The sequence below is a fragment of the Camelus bactrianus genome, chromosome 17 (genome assembly GCF_048773025.1).
Source record: "Camelus bactrianus isolate YW-2024 breed Bactrian camel chromosome 17, ASM4877302v1, whole genome shotgun sequence".
Taxonomy (NCBI): Eukaryota; Metazoa; Chordata; class Mammalia; order Artiodactyla; family Camelidae; genus Camelus; species Camelus bactrianus.
The window spans coordinates 59,124,937-59,145,277 of record NC_133555.1 but is presented as its reverse complement, the minus strand read 5'-3'; the positions used below and the strand labels follow the sequence as shown (position 1 = coordinate 59,145,277).

At 36.3% G+C, this 20,341-nt stretch overlaps 1 protein-coding gene across 6 annotated transcripts; it reads right to left on the bottom strand.

Moving 5' to 3' along the window:
* Positions 1-504: 504 nt before the first annotated feature.
* Positions 505-19,782, bottom strand: LOC141573814 (uncharacterized). 6 transcript variants are annotated; one of them, XM_074345405.1, is made up of 13 exons: positions 18,982-19,782; positions 17,421-17,506; positions 17,021-17,136; positions 16,834-16,915; positions 15,468-15,533; positions 14,595-14,658; positions 13,182-13,249; positions 11,019-11,223; positions 9,615-9,722; positions 7,644-7,758; positions 7,202-7,264; positions 4,887-4,971; positions 505-1,975 (listed from the first exon to the last, which is right to left on the bottom strand). In XM_074345405.1, the coding sequence occupies exons 1-2, from the start codon at positions 19,639-19,641 to the stop codon at positions 17,498-17,500; spliced, it is 669 nt and encodes a 222-aa protein (XP_074201506.1). In that variant the 5' UTR covers positions 19,642-19,782; the 3' UTR covers positions 505-1,975; positions 4,887-4,971; positions 7,202-7,264; positions 7,644-7,758; positions 9,615-9,722; positions 11,019-11,223; positions 13,182-13,249; positions 14,595-14,658; positions 15,468-15,533; positions 16,834-16,915; positions 17,021-17,136; positions 17,421-17,497. The 6 variants fall into 6 exon arrangements, with proteins under 6 accessions (XP_074201506.1, XP_074201504.1, XP_074201502.1 ...); XM_074345403.1 differs by having other exon boundaries at positions 505-4,983; XM_074345401.1 differs by having other exon boundaries at positions 505-4,971.
* Between the last annotated feature and the right edge of the window lie 559 nt (positions 19,783-20,341).

Below are 20,341 nucleotides of genomic sequence, written 5' to 3'. Positions count from 1 at the left end.
ACTGCGGAACAGCCCCACCTATGCTCTGTGCCAAATCTTAGCTCCTTGTTTCTCTTGGCAGCACAAGTTCTCTGAGGTGTCAGGGTAGAAAGATCCTCTCTGCCTCGGGCTATAAACAAGTCTCAGTCCTGCCTAGGAGGTTGTGGAGCCCCCACGTGCAGATTCAGGCCTCAGCCCCGCCCCCGCCCAGGCACTATGCACAGGAGGAGATGTTAGCTGTGGCTGATCCCTGCCTCTCTTCTTGCGAGATGTGCCAGTAATGGCACAGGTCTGAGGAGACAAAGGCTACAGCACCCCTCCCCCCAGGGCACATGCCTGTTTACAGTTTTGTTTACCTTCTGAGTTAAAATTTACCTGACAATGAAATGTATAAATTAGGCTTTTGAGGTTCATCCTTGTATCAGTAGTTGATTCTTTTTTATTGTTGAGTAGTATTCCATTGTTTGAATATACTATCATTTCTTTTATCCATTCTCCTACTGATAAATACTTGGGCTTTGGATATCTTTTTTTGCAAGCAAACTTTTTTTAAAAAAATGCAAATATAATATACATGCTTAAATGTGAACACATCTTAAGTATACAGCTCAATGATTTTTCACAAAGTAAACACATCTATGTAACCTTCATCCAGTCAAGAAACAGGACATTGCTGTTCCAATTTGGGTTTCTTCCCAGTTACTACGGCACCCCTTTGATGGATTCACCATCCTAAATTCAGCCACCATGGATTGGTTTTTTTGCTTTTGAAATTTTTGGTCCCGTACTTTCCACTCAACATTATGTAAGATTCATCCACTAGTGTTTTCTGTAAACTAGTATATTTTTTATTGCTTTAAAGTATACAACTTGTATGCATGTGCCACCACTTATGGTTATGTATTTATTGTTGACAAGTGTTTGGGTCATTTTCTATTTGGGGGTATAACAAATAGTGATTATGAGAATTTTCTGGATGTCCTTTGGTGCTCAGATGTAGAAGTTTCTGAAGGGTACACATATGGGTTACCCTTGGTAATAGGGTGTGGGTGTGTGTGTATGTGTATGTGTGTGTGTGTACATATACACACACACACACACACACACATATAACTTTCATTCAAAAAGCCTATTTCCAAAGTATTTGTAAGAATTTATATTCCCACTGGCCATGTGTAAGAGTCCCCATTGCTTGTTGCCCTCACCAATGCTTCATATCACTTAACAACTAACTATTCTAGTGGATGTCTAATGGTGTTCCAAGTGTGGTTTTAGTACGTATTTCCATTATTACTAAAGAGGTCAGCCCCTTTTCATAGCTTATGTGGATTTTTTTGTGTGTGTGTGAAGCACCTGTTCAATTATTTTGCATATTTTAATATTGAGGTTCTGCCTTTTTCTCCACTGGTTTTTGTTCTTTATATGCCCTAGATACAAGTCTTTTGTTGGATATAGGTATAGCAAATATATTTTCCTACCATGTGGCTTAGCTTTTCACTTTCTTAATGGTATCTCTTGATAAAAATAATTCTTAATTTTACTGAAGTCCAACTTAAAACTCTTCTTTTATGTTTCATGCTTTGTCCGGTTTAAGAACTCTTTGCCACTTCAAAGTCATTAAAATATCTCCTACACTATTTTCTTGATGCTTTATTTTGGTGGGGGATTAGGTTATTTATTTTAATGGAGGTACTGGGAGTTGAACCCAAGACCTTATGCATGCTAAGCACACATTCCACCTGAGCTTTACCCTCCCCCAGATGCTTTGCTTTATGTTTCAAATATATTAGATTTATAATCTATCTAAAGTTACTGTTCATGTATGGTACAGGGTTTAATTCAATGCTGTTCCATTGGTCTATATGTCTAACTTTAGGTAGTTATCACATAGACTTAATATTGTTTTATAAGTCCTTTAACATTGTTCTTTAATATCATCTTGGCTATTGTTGGCCCTTCACGCTTCTCTATGTATTTAGAATCAGCTTGTCAAGTTCTACAAAAAAACAGTAACAACAATTAACTGTTGGGGATTTTGATGTGCACATATAAATCTTTGAATCAGTTGAAGGGGAACTGACATCTTTAAAATGCTGAGCCCTCCAATCCATAAAGTTGGATTACCTCCCCTATATTTATTTTTATCACTGCTGTAACAAATTATCACAAATTTTGCAGCTTAAAGCAACACAAACTTATTATTTTATGGTTCTGTAGGTCAAGTCAGGAACAGGTATCATTTGGCTAAAAATCAAGATGTCAGCAGGGCTGTATGCCCTTCTGTAGGTCAAAGGAAGAATATATTTCCTTGTCTTTTCCAGCTTCTAGAGTTCACCCACATTTCTTTACCCATGGCCCTTCCTCTATCTTCAAAGCTAACAGCTTTACAGCTTTCTAATCCTTCTTCCAAAGTCATATCTTTCTGACCACAGCTGGGAAAGATTTTCAATTTTTAAGGACTCCTGTTGTTAGACTAGGCCCATGTAGATAATCCAGGCTAATCTCCCTGTCTCAGAGTCCTTAACCTGATACATCTGCAAAATCCCCTTTGCCATGTAAAATAACATATTCACAGATTTCAGGATTAGAGCATGGATATAGGTAGGGGTCAGTGTGGTGCACTATTCTGCTTATCAAACTGTTTAACATTTGACGCTTTCTGACAAACGTACAAGATAGAAGATCCTGATCATGTTTAGAGTGCTTCCTCTGCAAAATATTGGGCACTGAGTTTATTTGAAAGGACTGAAAACAATATTACCACAGGAATGGTTTCCTAATTCTACTGACATTTACTTACTTTATACTTAAATACCCAAAGTGGTCAGCCAGGAGTGGGATCTTGGCAAATAAAATAAAAGTATAATTCAAGCTTTTATCACTGAATTTACTAGCTAATTCTATTTTAGAAACAGACAGAAAATAAAACAATTTAGAGTAAGTCTGATTACTTATATATTAAGTGAAAATTAAGTTTTAAAAGCATGTCTGAATATGGGATAAAGTAAGCATCATAAAATGTAATGTTAATATTTAGTACCTGCAAATCTCAAACTCCCAATTTATAAACAAGTTCATACTGTATAGCACAAGGAACTATATCCAATACTGTTTTGTAGTAACTTATGGTGAAAAAGAGTATGAAAATTAATATATGTATGTTCATGTATGACTGAAGCATTGTGCTGTACACCAGAAATTGACACATTGTAAACTGACTACATATATATATATTTGAAAGGGCTGAAAGGACTATATATACCAAGAAAAAAAATTAGATTGATAACCAACAAAAAAATCTGTCAGTAATATAATGCTAGAAACACAGACACAAAAGAAAATCTCAGGCATACATCTGTTTATAGAGTCCTAGAAAAAATAGTGCCTATGCAAGCCCCTGAATAACATGAGAAAATAGGAAAGGCAATATAAAAGTTCAAAATGCTTTGCTATGTAAGAGCTGCAAGGTGACTCAGACACAAACTTAAGTGGTCAAAATGTTTATATAATTAATGATAACTTAAAGTAATTGAGGACATCATTTTAAATGAGATAAAAATAGCTGCTTAATTTCCATATTACTAAGCAAGTCATTTCTGTTTATAGTAGGTTTATATTATTTTTATATGTATTTATATTTTATAAAGACATCAACTTAGATCCTGGCTGATAACTGACAGTGGAGTAACTGATTGATTTAAATAGGTATCATAGACTTATCAGATTTCATATGCTTTAAATATACATTAATTATTAGCTGTCAGGAAGAGTTCAATTTTCATTTATTCTAACACAGCTGTGTCACAGGCAGGTTACTCTGTATTTACAATGGAGAATCATGATAGATATAAAGATATCAAGCCTTATTGAACTTCATAGGGGTGCTTTTATAAGAAAAGGAGAATAAAATAAGAAAAATCTAAAATACTACTTTTTTTATAGTGTTCTAACAGTTTTATCTTATTTTTATTTTTTTACTGAGTTATAGTCCGTTTACAATGTTGTGTCAATTTCTGGTGTACAGCACAATTTTTCAGTACTTTACGAATATACGTATATTTGTTTTCATATTTTTCCCCATGAGCTACTACAAAATTTTGAATATATTTCCCTGTGCTATACAGTATAAACTTGTTTATCTATTCTATATATACCTGTCAGTATTTACAAATCTTGAACTTCCAGTCTGTCCCTACTCACACCCTGTAAAATACTATTAAATCAACATATATTTATGAAGAACTATGAAAAATGGGAAACTATAAGTTGTTTCTTTAAATTGGAGCAAAGAGAACTACTTTAACTGGAAAATAGTTAAAATCTGGCAAGTTTTATGATTTCATGTTCACCCCTGACAGCTTTTTTTCCTCCTTTCTCCTTCAATCTTTTTTGGACCTTCTAAAGAATTAAATTAAAAAAAAGAAAAAAAAAAGAAAGAAAGAAAGAATAAAAGAAAATTAAGAAACAGATTTGCATCTAAAATAACCTCCTAACTGGAAAGATTGTATACTTTGTGAAAAATTTACAGCTGCCGACTTATGATCTATGTCTCTGTCCACACTGCCTTACTTGTTAGGAAGGGTCTTAAAAAAAAAAAAAAGTAAAGAAAAATAGCAAATTATAATGGCTTTTACATTTTAAATTCTTTTCTATGTGTCTACAATCTGCTCTATCATGAGTTATTAAGATAAACATTATCAGCTATACTCTACTTTCCTATCATGCACATTGTGACTCTGAGAAGCATGCACGCTCTAACTTACCATCTGCAGGTGGTGTACAGGTTAATGCAGTTCTTTTGACAATATATGGTTTTGTAGTCTAGTTGTCTAACTACTACATAATGGAAAAGATGTAGAACTACTGGTACCACTGCCCTCGGTCTCTGTCATTTACCTTAAACATACCTGGAAAAGTAGATTCAAAAACTCATTGGCAAGAACATTTTTCACACTCCAGATATGATATTCCTCTAGAGTTAAGATGGCCATTCTGAAAGAGAAACTATATTTAAGAATATCTTAAATCTTCATCTTCTTATATTATTTGAATAAAATCTGTTTTATTAAACTTGCAATGGTCATTTGTCTGAAAGAAAACTAATGATTTAATGTAGATGCTATGTGTTCATCTGAAAGTAGGCCAGCAAGAATAAGTTCAAAAGTAACCAAACTCTGAAGTAGTCAGTCACAACGTGGGCAATTTATCACCAAAAATCTTCTTCCTCCAGTAAGACCTGGGAAATAACTCACAGTATCTTCTGGTTCAAGGTGAAGTTTACTAACAGAACCCACAAAAGGTTCTGGTTAGAGAAAAAGGACTATTTACTAACTTTGAAAGCATCTTTCCAAACTCTCTGGATTATGCCCTTTGACCCTAACAATTTTCTAAGATCTTCTTTAAAACATCTGGCAATATTATTAGACTTCTTAAGAGATTTAAAAGAACTAAATATATATAATAAATGAGTATCTATATTAACATTTCCTCAAAATAAAATTTAACATTACTTTCACAAGTTGAATAAAGCAGTATTTTTTTTTTTTTGGTGTCAAAGTGTACCAAAAATTACATTTATATACAGTAGGCAATATTTCTTGGCAGGCAAAAATATAACCAAATGCTTCTTACTTCATGTTTTGAACAATCACCTTAACAATCCTAGATGAATAATAATGTTCTTAGCTTTTATTACTTAATTATATTTTTATTATCTAATGATTTATTATTTAATGATATTTAATATTTATTATTAATGATATTCATGTATTCATTCAATATATAATACCATTTATTATAAGAAAAGATTTTAAAGCACTATGATGGTAATTATTGGCTTTCATGATGCAACTTCCATAAAAGTATATTAATACCAATGTAATGGTACAAAATAATGGGTAATATTGTCACAGTCTAGTCACCAGTGAATATGGGTAATAGGTTTGTTTGAAAGATCCAAATTCTATTCTAAATTTTTACCATTTCATTATTATGGTTACACGGAGATGGAGCAGCTAAATGATCTTTTTTTTTAATGTTCAAAATTACAGCCTTAAGAAGAAACACGGTCTTACATAAAAATAGACAGCGATGATAACTTCCATACTTATCAAACACCCAGAAAAAAGGCAATGGAAATTGTATCTCTACATAAGGTATTTCCTAACAGAAACTTTCCTATGTTTCTGTATTCATATATACCAAATAGAAATGGCTACCTTAGTTTTGGGCAGAAAAGTAAATGAAGACAGTTATCTGAATTGCCAAACAAAGATCAAGCCCAGAAAAATTCATTTCTATTATTTATTTCTGTTGAGTGTCAGTTAATAAGACTATGATGATTTCTTCTGGATTTGTGATTGAAAAAAAAAGTTACTTATTTTCCTAAGCCTGTATAAGACCACTGTGGTCTACATCCTTCCATCTGCTACTTGGTACATGTCAACATTTGAATAGAAAGGGTCAAATTAACTCATATGTGTCTCACATATATGGATTATCTTCAGTTTCACAGGGATACATAGACATTAAGGCAAACCTATTATAATATCTTTAATAAATGTTGTGAAACTAAAAAAAATTCAAGGCTTTATTCTTAGTAAAGTACATGTTTGTTTCTGCTATTATACACTTATTCTGGCTGCTATTAAAAAACTTAGAACAGACCCTCACCAATATTATTGAAAAAAAAAATTTAAAACTATATACACCACCCAGATTGAGATAAAAAATAATTCCCATCATCCCAGATATCCTATGGTCCTTCCCAGTTAAATCACCCATCTCCAAAATCACTATTGTAACACTTATTAACATGAGTTGTCTCTGTTCTAGAACTTCATATAAATTGAATTGTACAATGTGTTCTTTTATTCTATGGCTTCTTTTGCTCAATATAAGCTTTGTCTTACCATAATGTAATAAAATGGGAGAAGTAAAGATTATAAACTACAGATGGCAAGGGCTGTCTCTACTTAATTTTTATAAAATGCCTAGCTTATAAAATATAATGTTTTTATGTAAATAACACTTAATGGAGTTGTTTAAAGGTGGAATGGGATTTCCTTAGGGACAACTTGGAGGAATTGTAACCACAGGTCCAAATAAGCTTTTAGCAGGGATGATGTAGAAGAGATTCAAGTATGTACATGTAAGGTATGTATAACAATTCAGAATATAATGTATTTTTAGAAAAGAATAAATTAGTCTCTGCTGGACTCACCTTTGTGGTGTCATGTGCATTCTATGTATCTTCTACAATGTTGGATACATCCACATGTAATTCCTTTAAAACCAGAAACCCAAATCAGTAGTTAGGATAGAGAAGGTATAATTTAATTAGCCAGTAGCTGAAGTATAAAGTATTTTCGGTCAACTTTTTTTTTCTTTTTTTAATTACAGAAATAGATTGCTTGTTTGCCTTAAAAATTTATGACAATTTTCCAGTGGTTTCATTTTTTTAATATAATACATTCAGCTTATTAAATTTTCTAAGGCAAATTCTCTTCCCAATTTTGCATCTTTGGCTATGAATATTTTGAGTAGCATAATATAGAACCTAGAAGTAGTAAGAAATCTTTTTCTCAACCTCTTTTAAAAAATTCTTCACTCTATGTTCCTGTTGGAAGTTTACATTCAAGAAGATGTATACAATCAGACTTTACCAGGGTATCATCGGTGCAGTTGTCCTTCCAGACCTCTAAATGTGCAACCACGTGTCTCTCAGTTCAACCCTAGAGAGAACTCCATCACCGTCAACATCAAATACCTTGAAGCAAACTAAAGAAAAGAAACTCTTATGGAGGGAAATTACTTTCATATTCTGAAGTATAATACATTTTATTACAAGCTGCCCTAGTAAAATTACTTAGTTCCTCAAACAATTACATTCTGGATTAAGTTCTTATTTGGAGGAGATTGTGTCATTAAAGTCCTTTGAACTTGTAGGAATTCCTGTACACTTCACAAGTCTCTCTCCTTATATCACTAGCCAGCTTAGAGAACTCTATCCTTCACCTAAATCTAAAGTTAAATTTCTTGCAAACTGAAAAAGAAGGGCCACGTTACTATACAATATCTCACAGATTTTGAGAAGGTAATTCAAGCTTTTAAATTAATTTCTAATATTTAAAACTGATCACTTCAGAGTTGATTCTTACAATGTTGAAAATATTCCATCTATATTAAGAATCAACAAAAAGCTGGTACAGTCAGCCCCCTGTATCCATTGGTTCTGCATTCACAGGTATAAACAATAGATCAAAAATTATATATATATATATATATATAAATTTTCCCAGAAAGTTCTCAAAAGCAAAACTTGAATTTGCTATTCACTGACAACTATTTACATATCATTTACATTGTATTTACAAATAATTACATTGTATTAGGTATTACAAGTAACCTAGAGATGATTGAAAGTATACAGGAGGATGTGCATAGGTTATATGCAAATTCTATGCCATTTTACATAAGGACTTGAGCATCCATGGATTTGGTATCTGAAGGGGTCTCAGAACCAATCCTCAGCAGATAATGAGAGATGACTGTATAAAGATTTTGCCTCTCCAGTGTAATTAATGTGCACCCAATATTTTTGCCTAAGAACAATCTCAAATCTTCAATGAAGTTTATATACAACAAGCTAAAAATCCAAAATATCAGCACTTTGCTAATTAACATCAATATCAGCAAAATTGCTAGTTAGTCTAGTTGGTTAACTTCCACTAGTCCACTGGCAAAAAATAAATTAAAAAAAAATTTAAGACAATAATTAAACTCAATTGAGAAACAAAGACTTCAGCCTCTTTAATACCAGAACTTTAATGTGAACAAATAATCTATCATAAAGCCAGGTTAGAGTAATGGTATACTATCAGGGAAGATAAAAGAAATCTAAAGTTTTAAGATTAAATAATTATCTACTTCACACACCCGTGTAACAATTATGCTATTAAATTAACTGAGTGCATCACAGTACAACATTACAAAAGAATATTGAACTAATAAGTATCATACCCAAAATACGCAGTATTTGTGAAGCTGTATTTTAGAAATATGCAGAGATAATGACCCTAGTGAATATATAAGAATTAGGTTCCAATTAAATGTAAACTGCTGCATTTTCCTAACCAAATATGGTTAAGATTTATTAATGTAATATGCTTATAAATTACGCTATAATATTTTAGCTAGGTTTAAAAGATAAATTTAGTATTTAATAAAATTGTTTTATCATAAATTTAATTTTGCTAATATCAATATACACAGTGCTAGAAAATAAGTTGGAATTCAAGTTAAGCTAGACAAATTTTCTATATAGACTACCAGAAAATATTTTCTATATGCTTAACATTTTCAAACACATCATGAATGATGTAGTTCATTTATCATGAATTGTACATTCATCTGGAAAATCAACCATTATTAATAACAAAGATCTTAAATTACTCCACAGTAAAAAAGAATAGATGATTGAACCTTTACACTGACCTCAGTAAAACCTCAGCAAGAGATTGCTATTTGCCAAAGGGATGAAAATTCAAGCCTTAATCAGATGATTTTTTACATGAATGGATGCTAATTTTTTTCTCTGTATAGCTTCCAAATTTTGTGATGTTTAACACACTTACATTTCTGTCTTTCAGCCAGAGGTCCTCTGCAACAAGCTGATAACCCACAGGATATCTCCTTAAAATCTATGTGGCTGTCATGATTTTCACCAAAAGCATTAAATAAACCTGTAAAATAGGAACACAGAATAAATCACAGCCAACAAACTTCCTGTTAATAATGACATGCTTATGAAAGGAGGCATGACTCGCATAAACTGACTTAGTTTTTAAAAGTTATCAGTAGTTTCCACTGTCTTAGGAAGTTTTTTTTTTTTCCCCTGGAATAATTATAACCAAAATTTAACTTCCTAGAAGAAAATACTATCATTTAGTGTTTGGTTTTGTCTGCCTACCTGTCTCTATCTTATATTAATTCCAAAAGTCAAAAGCGATTGTAGAATGTAAAAAATAAAAATATATTTTAAAAATTTAACTGGAAAAAAGTCAGAGACCACAATTATCCTAATTTGGAAAGACTAAGAAGAAAAAAGAAAAAAGAAGAAGAAAAGTTGAACTCTATCAAAGATATACTGTGTTGTTATTAACAAGCTTCATACAACTCCTTCATGAAGCAAAGAAAACTAACACACTATATTATAAGAGAAAGAAATTCTGTACTGCAGTCTTCATTGTACCACTTAATCTGTATAAATAAATATATTAAATTTCAGAAATAAAGGGCAATTTATAATCTAATCTTGTGGTTTTTAAACTTTTCATAAAAAATAAATGGAATCATTTTGTTTTCAAATGAAGTGATTTCTCAATCTCTAATTCTAAAAAGGTAAAAACATAACTGCACTGCTGAAGTGGAAGCCCTGTCTGTTCTAGCTCCCCTAACAAATATTACTAAAACACACTAGAAACCTGAAGAATAGACTGTCTATTTCAAGAATCTAATTCTGTGCCCTCAAAGAGCAGAAAATTGAAGCTAAGAAGTAGTTAAATGACTTGCTAAAAGTAAGAAATTTTTTTAAAAAGGTCTGAATCAGAAGCAGAACCCAAGCTTTCAGATTTCAAATACAGTTTTTGTGATTATCAGCCACAACTACTCCTTGTAAACCTCATTTAATATATATATATATACTATACATATATATATATATAGTAGTGGAAAGTTTAGAGCTAAGTGGGGACCTTAGAGATGGTCTAGTCCAGTGGTTTCTTAATTTTTTAAGGGTGGGGGAAGGATACAGCAGTGGAACCTTCTTCTATATAAAAGAAATACAATAGACACTACTCAGCTGAGGAAGAGGTGAGGTCACGTGTGGAAGCTAGAGCTTTGCCTATTCAGTGTCCACCACCCTGACCTTGCACCAGATGCTGAGGCACCGCACTGGAGCACAGTTTCATAATGATTGTCTTGGTCAAACTGATTTTATATATGAGAATATTCAGGTGCAGAAAGGTAAACCAACTTACACAAGGCTCCAAAGGTGGAACAAGGCTCACGTGTTTACCAAAGAACATTTGTAGAAAATAGAAGGATTCCCATCTTCACTCAGAGATGGACAAATTGGTGGTGAAGCCAATGGGCCAAATGTCTCTAAATCAAATCATCCAGTTCGGGATTGAGCCCTCAGCAACCAACAGCATTTCTCCAGATGAATGATGTCTGATTCCTCCACTGACAATCAAATCAAAAAAGATTATAAAATCTCACTCTTCTCTTCTGGACAATTAATTAGTTCATCCTGATAATGTAACTTCTAAAGATACATTTTAATTTCCCAGTTAAACTGTTAAAAAAACTACCTAAAACAAAAACTCTGAAAGACAAATATACTGTATCTAATACAAGTGGCATGCAAATTAAATTCAAATTAACATAAAAGAGGCTTTAAAATTGGAAAAAAAATTGCAATTTCCCATTAAGCAGGCTGTTTAATTCCAACATGTAAAATAATAAACTAAGATATTTATTTTTTGCTTCCCACACTTTTATCTGTATTCACTTTGGTGATTTTAATCTCTATCTTGGATTTGAAAATTCTTGATCATAGTCTCTCCTGGCTACACAGGTAACACACTAATAGCAGAATCTCTGTTTGATTTATCCTGTCATTACGGTAACCACTTACACATTTAATACTTATTAAATAAATGTACAAAGGGGATAGACCTAAGCTTCTCCTTCTTGGTCCTAAAATTCTTACTACCCCTCCTATAAAGGCAGGAGCCTCCTCTGTAGGACAGAGTGTAAATGTATCTCCTGAGAAGGATTCCCCAACAAGGGCTGTCTTTACAGCGTGCTTTTAGATAAGATGTTTTTATGGGACATTTCAATAAAAGGATCAAGGACCTAAGCTTCCCAGTATGGTGGGAGTTGTGATGGGCATGGGAGGATGCTCACTTGGGAGGATGAGATGTTAAAGACACTAACAGTGAAAAGGACAGGGCAAGATGAAGGGTGATTGGGAAACAGGACCACAGAGATGTGACATCTACTTCCCACTGTCATCTAAGTGATACCTACTTGAAAGAAACATTTCTACAGTTAAATTCTATAATGGGGGGTTATTTAAATGAAGCACACATATTCTCAATGAGTAGATCACATAATTTTTAGAGATTCAGAGTGCATTAGCATTTTCAGAGTACTTTTTACATCAATAACTAGTATTTATAAATTCCTGTGCGCTAAATAAGTATGTGGAATTATTTCCATTTTGCTTTTAGGCTTACTACAGCTTAACCTATTCACTGCACTGATACAGAGTAATTTTTCTAATGAATAAAAATGATAATGTACAAACTTGTTAAAGATTCTTTAATTTCTCCATCACCAGATTTATGAACATTTAGGCCTATGTGTCAGTTTCTTACCAGCTTTTTCACCAAAACCTTACATTTAGGTTATATTGCATTACCCAGAGGTCAGGAAATGTTCTTTCACACATCCATGTCTTTATTAGCTCTTGTGTCCTCTGAGGAGAAACCTTCTCCCCACTTTCACATCCTTCCATTTTACAGCCTAACCACTAATCCTTCTGTGAACACCTTCTAATGCTTTCCAACCTCACCAGCTATCCCAGGGTCTTAGCTTCTCTCTTCCGCAATTGTTCTCCACTGTATATAGTATCCAATATTCAAGTGAAGTATGAGTCCTCATTTACAGGTCTGTGGCCTCTCTAGATTACAAAGTATTTGGATTCAGTAACCTTGTCCTTTTATCACTGTTGCTGCTAGAATTCATTTCATAGGACCTGATACATAGTAACCACATAATAAATACTTGCTGAATGAATGAATGAATGAATAGCCAAGGCAATCTTCACAGCCAAGGCTTCCCCATCCCAGCTCAGTATTCTTTCTGTTACATCAAAGAGACTCTGCCCCATGAAACAACAGACCCTGCACATTTTAACAAATGTATACAATTATTAGGAACTATTATTAGAACAGAGACTAGCACTACTGTTCTCATAGTTATGTCACATAAGAAGTGTATTAAAGCTCGTTCTGATTTGTTATTTATACAAATCAGCTATGTCTGTCACCAGTTTAAATATTAGTAATTTAGAAAACAAAAGTTATTGACTTATCTACTCATCAGAAAACATTATGACAGATCTATTTACATACCTCTTTTGTCAGTTTATATACCAACTGGAAAAGAAGAGGTGTACAGTCAACTCTGAGGGTATAATTGCCTGCAAAATAAATAAGAGAGTATTTTAATACCTCCAAATGGACTTCAAACCTGTATTTAATTCTAACTTTATTTTCTAATTATAAACAAGATATAACAGATTTCAAATTGAAGGCATCATTCCTGGAGAATTAAAAATAGGGTGGACCCTACAGATTATCATATTCAGTGAAGTATGTCAGACAGAGAAAGGCAAATATCAAATTATATCACTTATATGTGGAATGTAAACAAACAAAAAAATGATACAAATGAACTTATTTACAAACCAGAAATAGATTCACGACATAGAAAAGAAACTATGGTTACCCAAGGGGAAAGGGGGAAGGGAAGAGAGATGTTAGGAGTTCAGGATTAACAGATATACACTATTATATATGAAACAGATAAACAACAAGGACCTACTGTATAGCACAGGGAATTATATTCAGTATTTATATAACCTATAATGGAAAAGAATCTAAAAATGTATATGTATATGTATATGTATATGTATATGTATATGTATATAACTGTGTAACTTTGCTGTACACCTGAAACTAACATTATAAATCAAATGTACTTCAGTATAAAAAAATAAATAAGATTTTAGAATAGATAGATAGGTAGGTAGATAAATAGACAGACAGACAAACAGTCTGGCTAAAACTAAAACACAAGGTGGAAATAACTCTTCAGGAGCCAGAGAGGCTGCAGCACACACTCGGGATAGGAGACTGCAGAGGCAGACTCTGCTGCTAAGGCCGCAGCTCCTGCAGTAACAGTAAGGGCCATTGCTCATTACGGCAGCAGTACCTAGGGGTCTTTGGCAAAGGAAGTGGTAAGGCCATAATGTTCATGTTTTTATTCATTCATTCAATTCAATATCAAGACTTTAGACTAGAGCATGTCAGTAACTAACATGTGTCCTGTGACACTTACCTGGAAATAACCATAATATGATGAAAGCCTACAGATGCACATGCCACATGTCAGGGTCAAAAGGAAGTCTGTAGTGGGTGCTTATTTCAGAGTTGGTCCAATACATACAGGAACTATTTCTGTATGAAATATTTTACCCCAACTTTTAAAAATAGCTCCACAGGAAGAATGTCAAAAGTACTAAAGTTTTAAGTAGTAATCCAAGATAGGCAAATGGTAGATATTCTAAAGAAATTAGGATCAATAGCTTAGTTATGAATCATATTGATTCATTTGAATCATAATAGTGTTCTCTCTGGTAAAATGGAGAAATGGAGGTATTATTGAGGCATCTCATAGAAAGAGGATAATCCTAGTTTATGAGTTGGAGTTGATAGACTTAAATACTGGTATACTATTTAATGACAATCTGAAATAAAATTTACCTTCTGTGTATGAGTCTGCATTGATATATGCAACCTCTCTCTCCTGGAGTGTTTTCACATTCTCCTGTAGTTGAAGCAAAGCAGTCACTTAACTCACAGCATTTACAATTGTGGAAATACAAGCAAAACAAACAAATTAATTCAGTAAAAGAGTGGTTTGCAGATACCATTGTAAATCAAACGCCTATGCCTTTGACCATAATTTTAAGAAAATGCTATTAACTGCTTCATAATATTAATGCAATTAAAACAAGAAAGAAAAATATTAGTGATGCTGTAGCCACTTTTCATAGCAACAGCACGGAGACCCAGAGGAAAACTGCCCCTGATCCCCTGCACCATAATATGAAGGGGGAAGGCTCGGAGATGCTCAGCCTCACCCTGGATCTACTGGAAGAGAACTGCTCAAAGTAAGGCCTGGAAATCTGTACTTTTAAAAGGTGTCCCTGGCAATCCTTACAGACATTAAAGTATGAGATCCCTTGACGTTGGGGATCCAAGTAACTTTACCATATTAAAAGTGAGGAAGTTGGAAATTTGATTTATCAAGAATTTTTTGAAAGAGAAGGTATTGATGAAAAAGAAAAAGAAAGGAGGGGAGGATAGAGAAAAAACTAGAGGGAGAGAAGAGTGGCTATTAGGACAAAGACAAGACATTTCTCTCTCACACATACATGCACACACGCACACACATTCTAGAAAAATACAGCAGAAGAAGACTAATGCCATCACACACATGGGAATATGCAGAGAGAACTCTTTTCTTCTCTCTGTTTCTCTCTCTCTCTCTCTCTAGCTTGCTACCTTATAAGAGCAGTTACAGTATAAACATTTAAAGCTGTGAGTGGTCATCCCACAAATGAGAATTCTCACCTCTGCACTTGGCCACACGGGATAGATGACAGCTGATTCTGCTGCAGAGTTTCCATTATGACAGAGCTACAGTAGAAATAAAAAAGATTCCTTAACTATATGTAAAGGTAAATGTGCTGCTGAATATGATCAAGAAGCTAGTAGAAAATGGGAAACAATATTCAAATTGTCTTTTAACTCACATGAATTTAAATTAATGCAAGGCATATTATCTTGTATCTTGGATTTATTTTATCTGTATTCTAAGCTGCTTAAATTATAGAAAGACACATGTATTTCTATATACATGTATTCACAAGAAATTACATATTTCTAAAAGTAAATGACCTTAATGAATAAGATCTGATTCATCTAAATAAGTGTATTATGAAATGCATGTTCATAAAACCAACATAATAATAAGACTTTGCAATATAAATGGAATCAAATGTGATACAAGTAACTGTGATTTTATTCCCATACTTATTTGATTCATATTATTATTTTAAAGTATGCAGAAATGAGTCAGAAGGAAAGCATTTTAAAAACCAGACACAATGATAAGAAAGATATGACATTCTTCAAATCAATTCTATAAAATTTGGACTCATAAATGATGAACAAAACAGAGGATAGTCACAGGAAAGTGCTTTTTGGTGCACCTGCCTTTAAAAAAAACACACAAGCCTACCATGAACATGTAAGAACTTAGAGTTACTGGACAGAGAGCCTAAGGGAAGAAGACGAAAGAAGGGGGCCTATGAAAGACACTTTAAAATAAAGCATTAAGAGCCAGTGACAAATGAAAATTAATCATAATTGAATTAAAAATAAATCCTTGAAATTTTAGAGTAATTCAATTTACAAAATCATTGTATTATACTTCCCAATCAGGCACTTTTGTAAATGGTAAAATATACCTATGGTTACAATTTAGTACAGAATCCATAAAGGAGAGACTATAATCAGAGTATAGTCATCTTAAAAGAGCATGTTGTTTTCCTAGATAGAAGAAATCCAAGGAAACTGTAAAAACTTGAAAATTAATGACAAGGATCTATATCAGATTTTCAATAAGCTAATTCACTTGTCAGAAGCAGCTTCCTAGGTTTGACTATTTTCTGAGCTTACAGATTTTACTTACTTATCACAAAACAAATACAAATAGAAACTAAAATATTTTAAAAATAATGAAAAACTTGGTTTGTACTTAGTAATTAAGAGGTTGTTCTGTTTTACCAAACTGATGTAAAAGCAAAAGCAAACTCTATTTCTTAAATTTTCTTGAGTATTTATCCAAATTAAAACAATATCAGGTAATGGAACACATCTGTGATTACCCTGAGATACATGTTGACCAAGAAGATACGTTTTCTGTCTTAGTTACCTCAGCCCATTTATGGAACCCAGAAGTCCAAATTTTTCTGCATCCCAGCTGGCAAAAATGGTAGTTCTTCTCGGTCTTCAGCCTGTAATCATTGTTAACATACATGGTTAGGTACATCTGCCTAAAAACAAAGGAAAATTCACTCAAGTCACTTTCTGTCATCACTTGCCAAGGAAACATTATTTACCTCTACTAATCAGTTTTCCAAAATTCTGGACAACTTCTTATAAATCAGCAGTTCCACTGGTTAGGTCAGTACCTCCAAATACCCAGAAGTCCTGATGATCTCCCAGAATAACACACCTGTTTGGAAAGGAAGGAATTCAAAAGAATGACAACTTAGAATGTATTATAAAGAGCAGTAATTTATGTTTTTAAATTAAACTTCCTCCTGCTTGAGTTTCCTCCATAGAAAACCATCAAGGTAGTGTCTCCTTTTAGAATTTACCTTTTTTCCCCACATTTAATTATATCACATCAACCAGGAAAAAAATATTAAGAGTTGATTAAAATTTATCTTCTCTTACTCCTGTAATCTTTGTAAAAACAAAATGTTTTAAGACATTTTAAAAAATTCACCAACTCACCAAGTTTCACAGATCCTCAGGTAGTTCTGATTACATCATAAATGCTTGTGATTTTCTTGATGTTATGAACATGCATTTTAACCTTCCTAGAATTTCACAAAGGGAACAAATTACTTCACATAGAGCATTATGTCTAACAGGTTCCTTCCAATGTTTTATTCTAAGTCTCAGAATTACAGAAAACTGTTTAATAGGATGATAAATTCCCATATGCCCACCATCTAAATTCAATCATTGTTAATACTGTTGAACTATTTGCAAGCGAGTTGCGCAAATCATGACAGTTCTCTCCTATGTATTTAAGAATGCACCTTACGGTGAGATTAAAAAAAAAATCAGTATTTTATATTTTTCCTCCCTCATAGCTCTATTGTTGGTATTTATTTAAACTTCAAAATCATTATTCAACTTGGAAAAGAATCTTGTTCTTAGCAATTTAAAAAAAAATTGTGTATTTGTCCATTTAGAGCTCAAATCAATTAAAGGATATAAGCCCCAGATGCTTTTTTTGATATTTTGACCAGGGAAAATTTCTGTTTCTGACTTTTCTCTTAAACTGTTACTGAAGCTACATACTCTGTTTTCCTTGTGTCTGTATGTGTCTTTATAAATCACATTTTTCATTGTGTACCTCTAGAGGGTATTAATACATGAGATAATAAAGTCTATGTTAAAGGAACTCAGTTCTAATTGAGTTAAATAAACACTTTTTAAAAAATTCTTATAAAATAAAACTGAACTTCTAATATCTTAAGAGTTTTGAAATTTTAAAACAAGCTTCTTACAGAACTTATACAATACTTGCAGAATCCAAATTCACATTGCTAAGGCAAATCATTAACCAACAAGGCTCATTTAACCATTTTAGTTTAATAAAAACAGCTATCTCCTCTCTGATTCATCAGTGTGAAGTTTCCCTTTCCCTCTACATTTCAAGCCAGTCAAACTAAAGTTCTGATCATGCCATGCTGTTCCCCAACCCTGCACAAGCTGTCCTCTGCAGCTGGCGTTTACTGCCTGTCTTGATTCTGTGGAAATCTTAGTTTGTGTAAAATTAAGCTCAATGAGCACACGGTCCGTGGTCATGCCTCCTTAACACCAGTGCTGTCCGGGGTTAGTAACAGTAACGACTATGCTGGTAAGCGCACGGGGCCATGTAGCAGTTAAGCGTTCACCACTGTGACCATCTAACCCACCCCCACAGAAGTGACCAGTGAACTTCGCTCCTTCCCCTCTTCTCTCCTACTCCTTCCCTTAAGTTAACCTAGGGTTTTGCATGCATAGCGTTTTGACAGTTATCTGAAACACTGTTTTAAACCCTCAGTTGAAAAGGGAAGACAAAATGTTACACCTGGCCCGGAGAAGGAGAGGGGTGGGGAGTGGCCCAGAGGAAGCCGAACGGGACGCGCGGCCTCGGATCACAACACAGCCCCGTTCCTTCCCGAGTTTCGCAGCCGGGAAAGCAGAGGCCTGGGGCCCGGACCGCCTCGGGCCCTTCGGGGGAGGCCGAGGGAGGGACGGAGACCCGCGCAGGGCTGGGGAGGGGCCCGCAGGGACTTACCGTCTGTGCAGCGGCTCGTGACCCACGGTGGACGGGCGGCGGTGGCGGTTGAGGCTGCGGTGCCGGCTGAGGGGGCGGCGGCTGCGGTGCCGGCTGAGGGGGCTGAGGCGGCGGCTGCGGTTCTGGCTGAGGGGGCTGAAGCGGCGGCGGCTGCGGTGCTGGCAGAGGGGGCTGAGGCGGCGACGGCGGCGGCGGTTGAGGCTGCGGTGCCGGCTGAGGCGGCGGCGGCTGCGGTGCCGGCTGAGGGGGCTGAGGCGGCGGCGGCTGCGGTGCCGGCTTAGGGGGCTGAGGCGGCGGCGGTACAGGCTGAGGCGGCGGTGGCTGCGGTGCCGGCTGAGGCGGCGGCGGCGGCGGCGGCTGCGGTGCCGGCTGAGGGGGCGGAGGCGGCGGCGGCTGCGGTGCCGGCTGAGGGGGCGGAGGCGGCGGCGGCTGCGGTGCCGGATGAGGAGGCTGAGGCCGCGGCGGTACCGGCTGAGGCGGCGGTGGCTGCGGTACCGGCTGAGGGGGCTGAAGCGGCGGCGGCTGCGGTGCCGGCTGAGGCGACGGCGGCTGCGGTGCTGGCTGACGGGGCTGAGGCGGCGGCGGTACCGGCTGAGGCGGCGGCCGCTGGAAGGACTTGAGGGACTCGAAAGCCTTCGCCAGCTTTTCCAGGGTCGCCATGGCGGCCTCCCGCCCCGCGGGGACAGCCCACGGAGTCGCCAGGCCGACTGGCGGCTCCGGTCAGCAGCGGTGGCAGTTAACGGGGCTCGAGGCCGCCAGCAGGTGCGGACCCCAAGCGCGCGGCCATCTTGGAGCCGTCCCGACAGCCCCCGCGGCCCTGCGTCCTGCCACGCTCCGCCGGTGGGGCGGGGCCGGGCCGCGGGATTGACAGCCGGAGGCAGCGGCCTCCGCCAATGGCTGCCGCGCCCGCCCCTTGGGCCCAAAGAGCCGCCACGGCTGCTGGAGTCACTTCTTCCCGGCGAGGGGCGAGGGGTACTGCACGGAGATCGGGAGGGCGGTTCGGGGGCGGGGTTGCGTGGCACGGCGAGGAGGGTGGGGAGGGCGGGGTGACTTGTGATTGAGGGTCTCTCTCGGCAAGGGGCGTCCCCGGACGACGCCTAGCGGGTGGCGGGGAGGCGGGGCAGTGGGCTGGGAGCCCGAGACCCCCGCGGGGCACTTGCCCACCCCGCGGCGCGGGCGGAGGGCCGGCTGGCCGGACAGCCTGCTGTAATATGCTGACTGTTATATATTTGGCCTTACCCTTGTTAGTTGCCTCAAATCACTCCTTGTTCACCTTCATGATCATTACCATAGATATACTTCTTACAATCCTCGTACTTACTATGTTCCCTCATGCTACAGGGCCATACACATGCTATTC

Coding starts and splice junctions, on each gene's coding strand:
- LOC141573814 (XM_074345403.1), bottom strand. CDS start 19,641: ATGGCGACCCTGGAAAAGCTGGCGAAGGCTTTCGAGTCCCTCAAGTCC.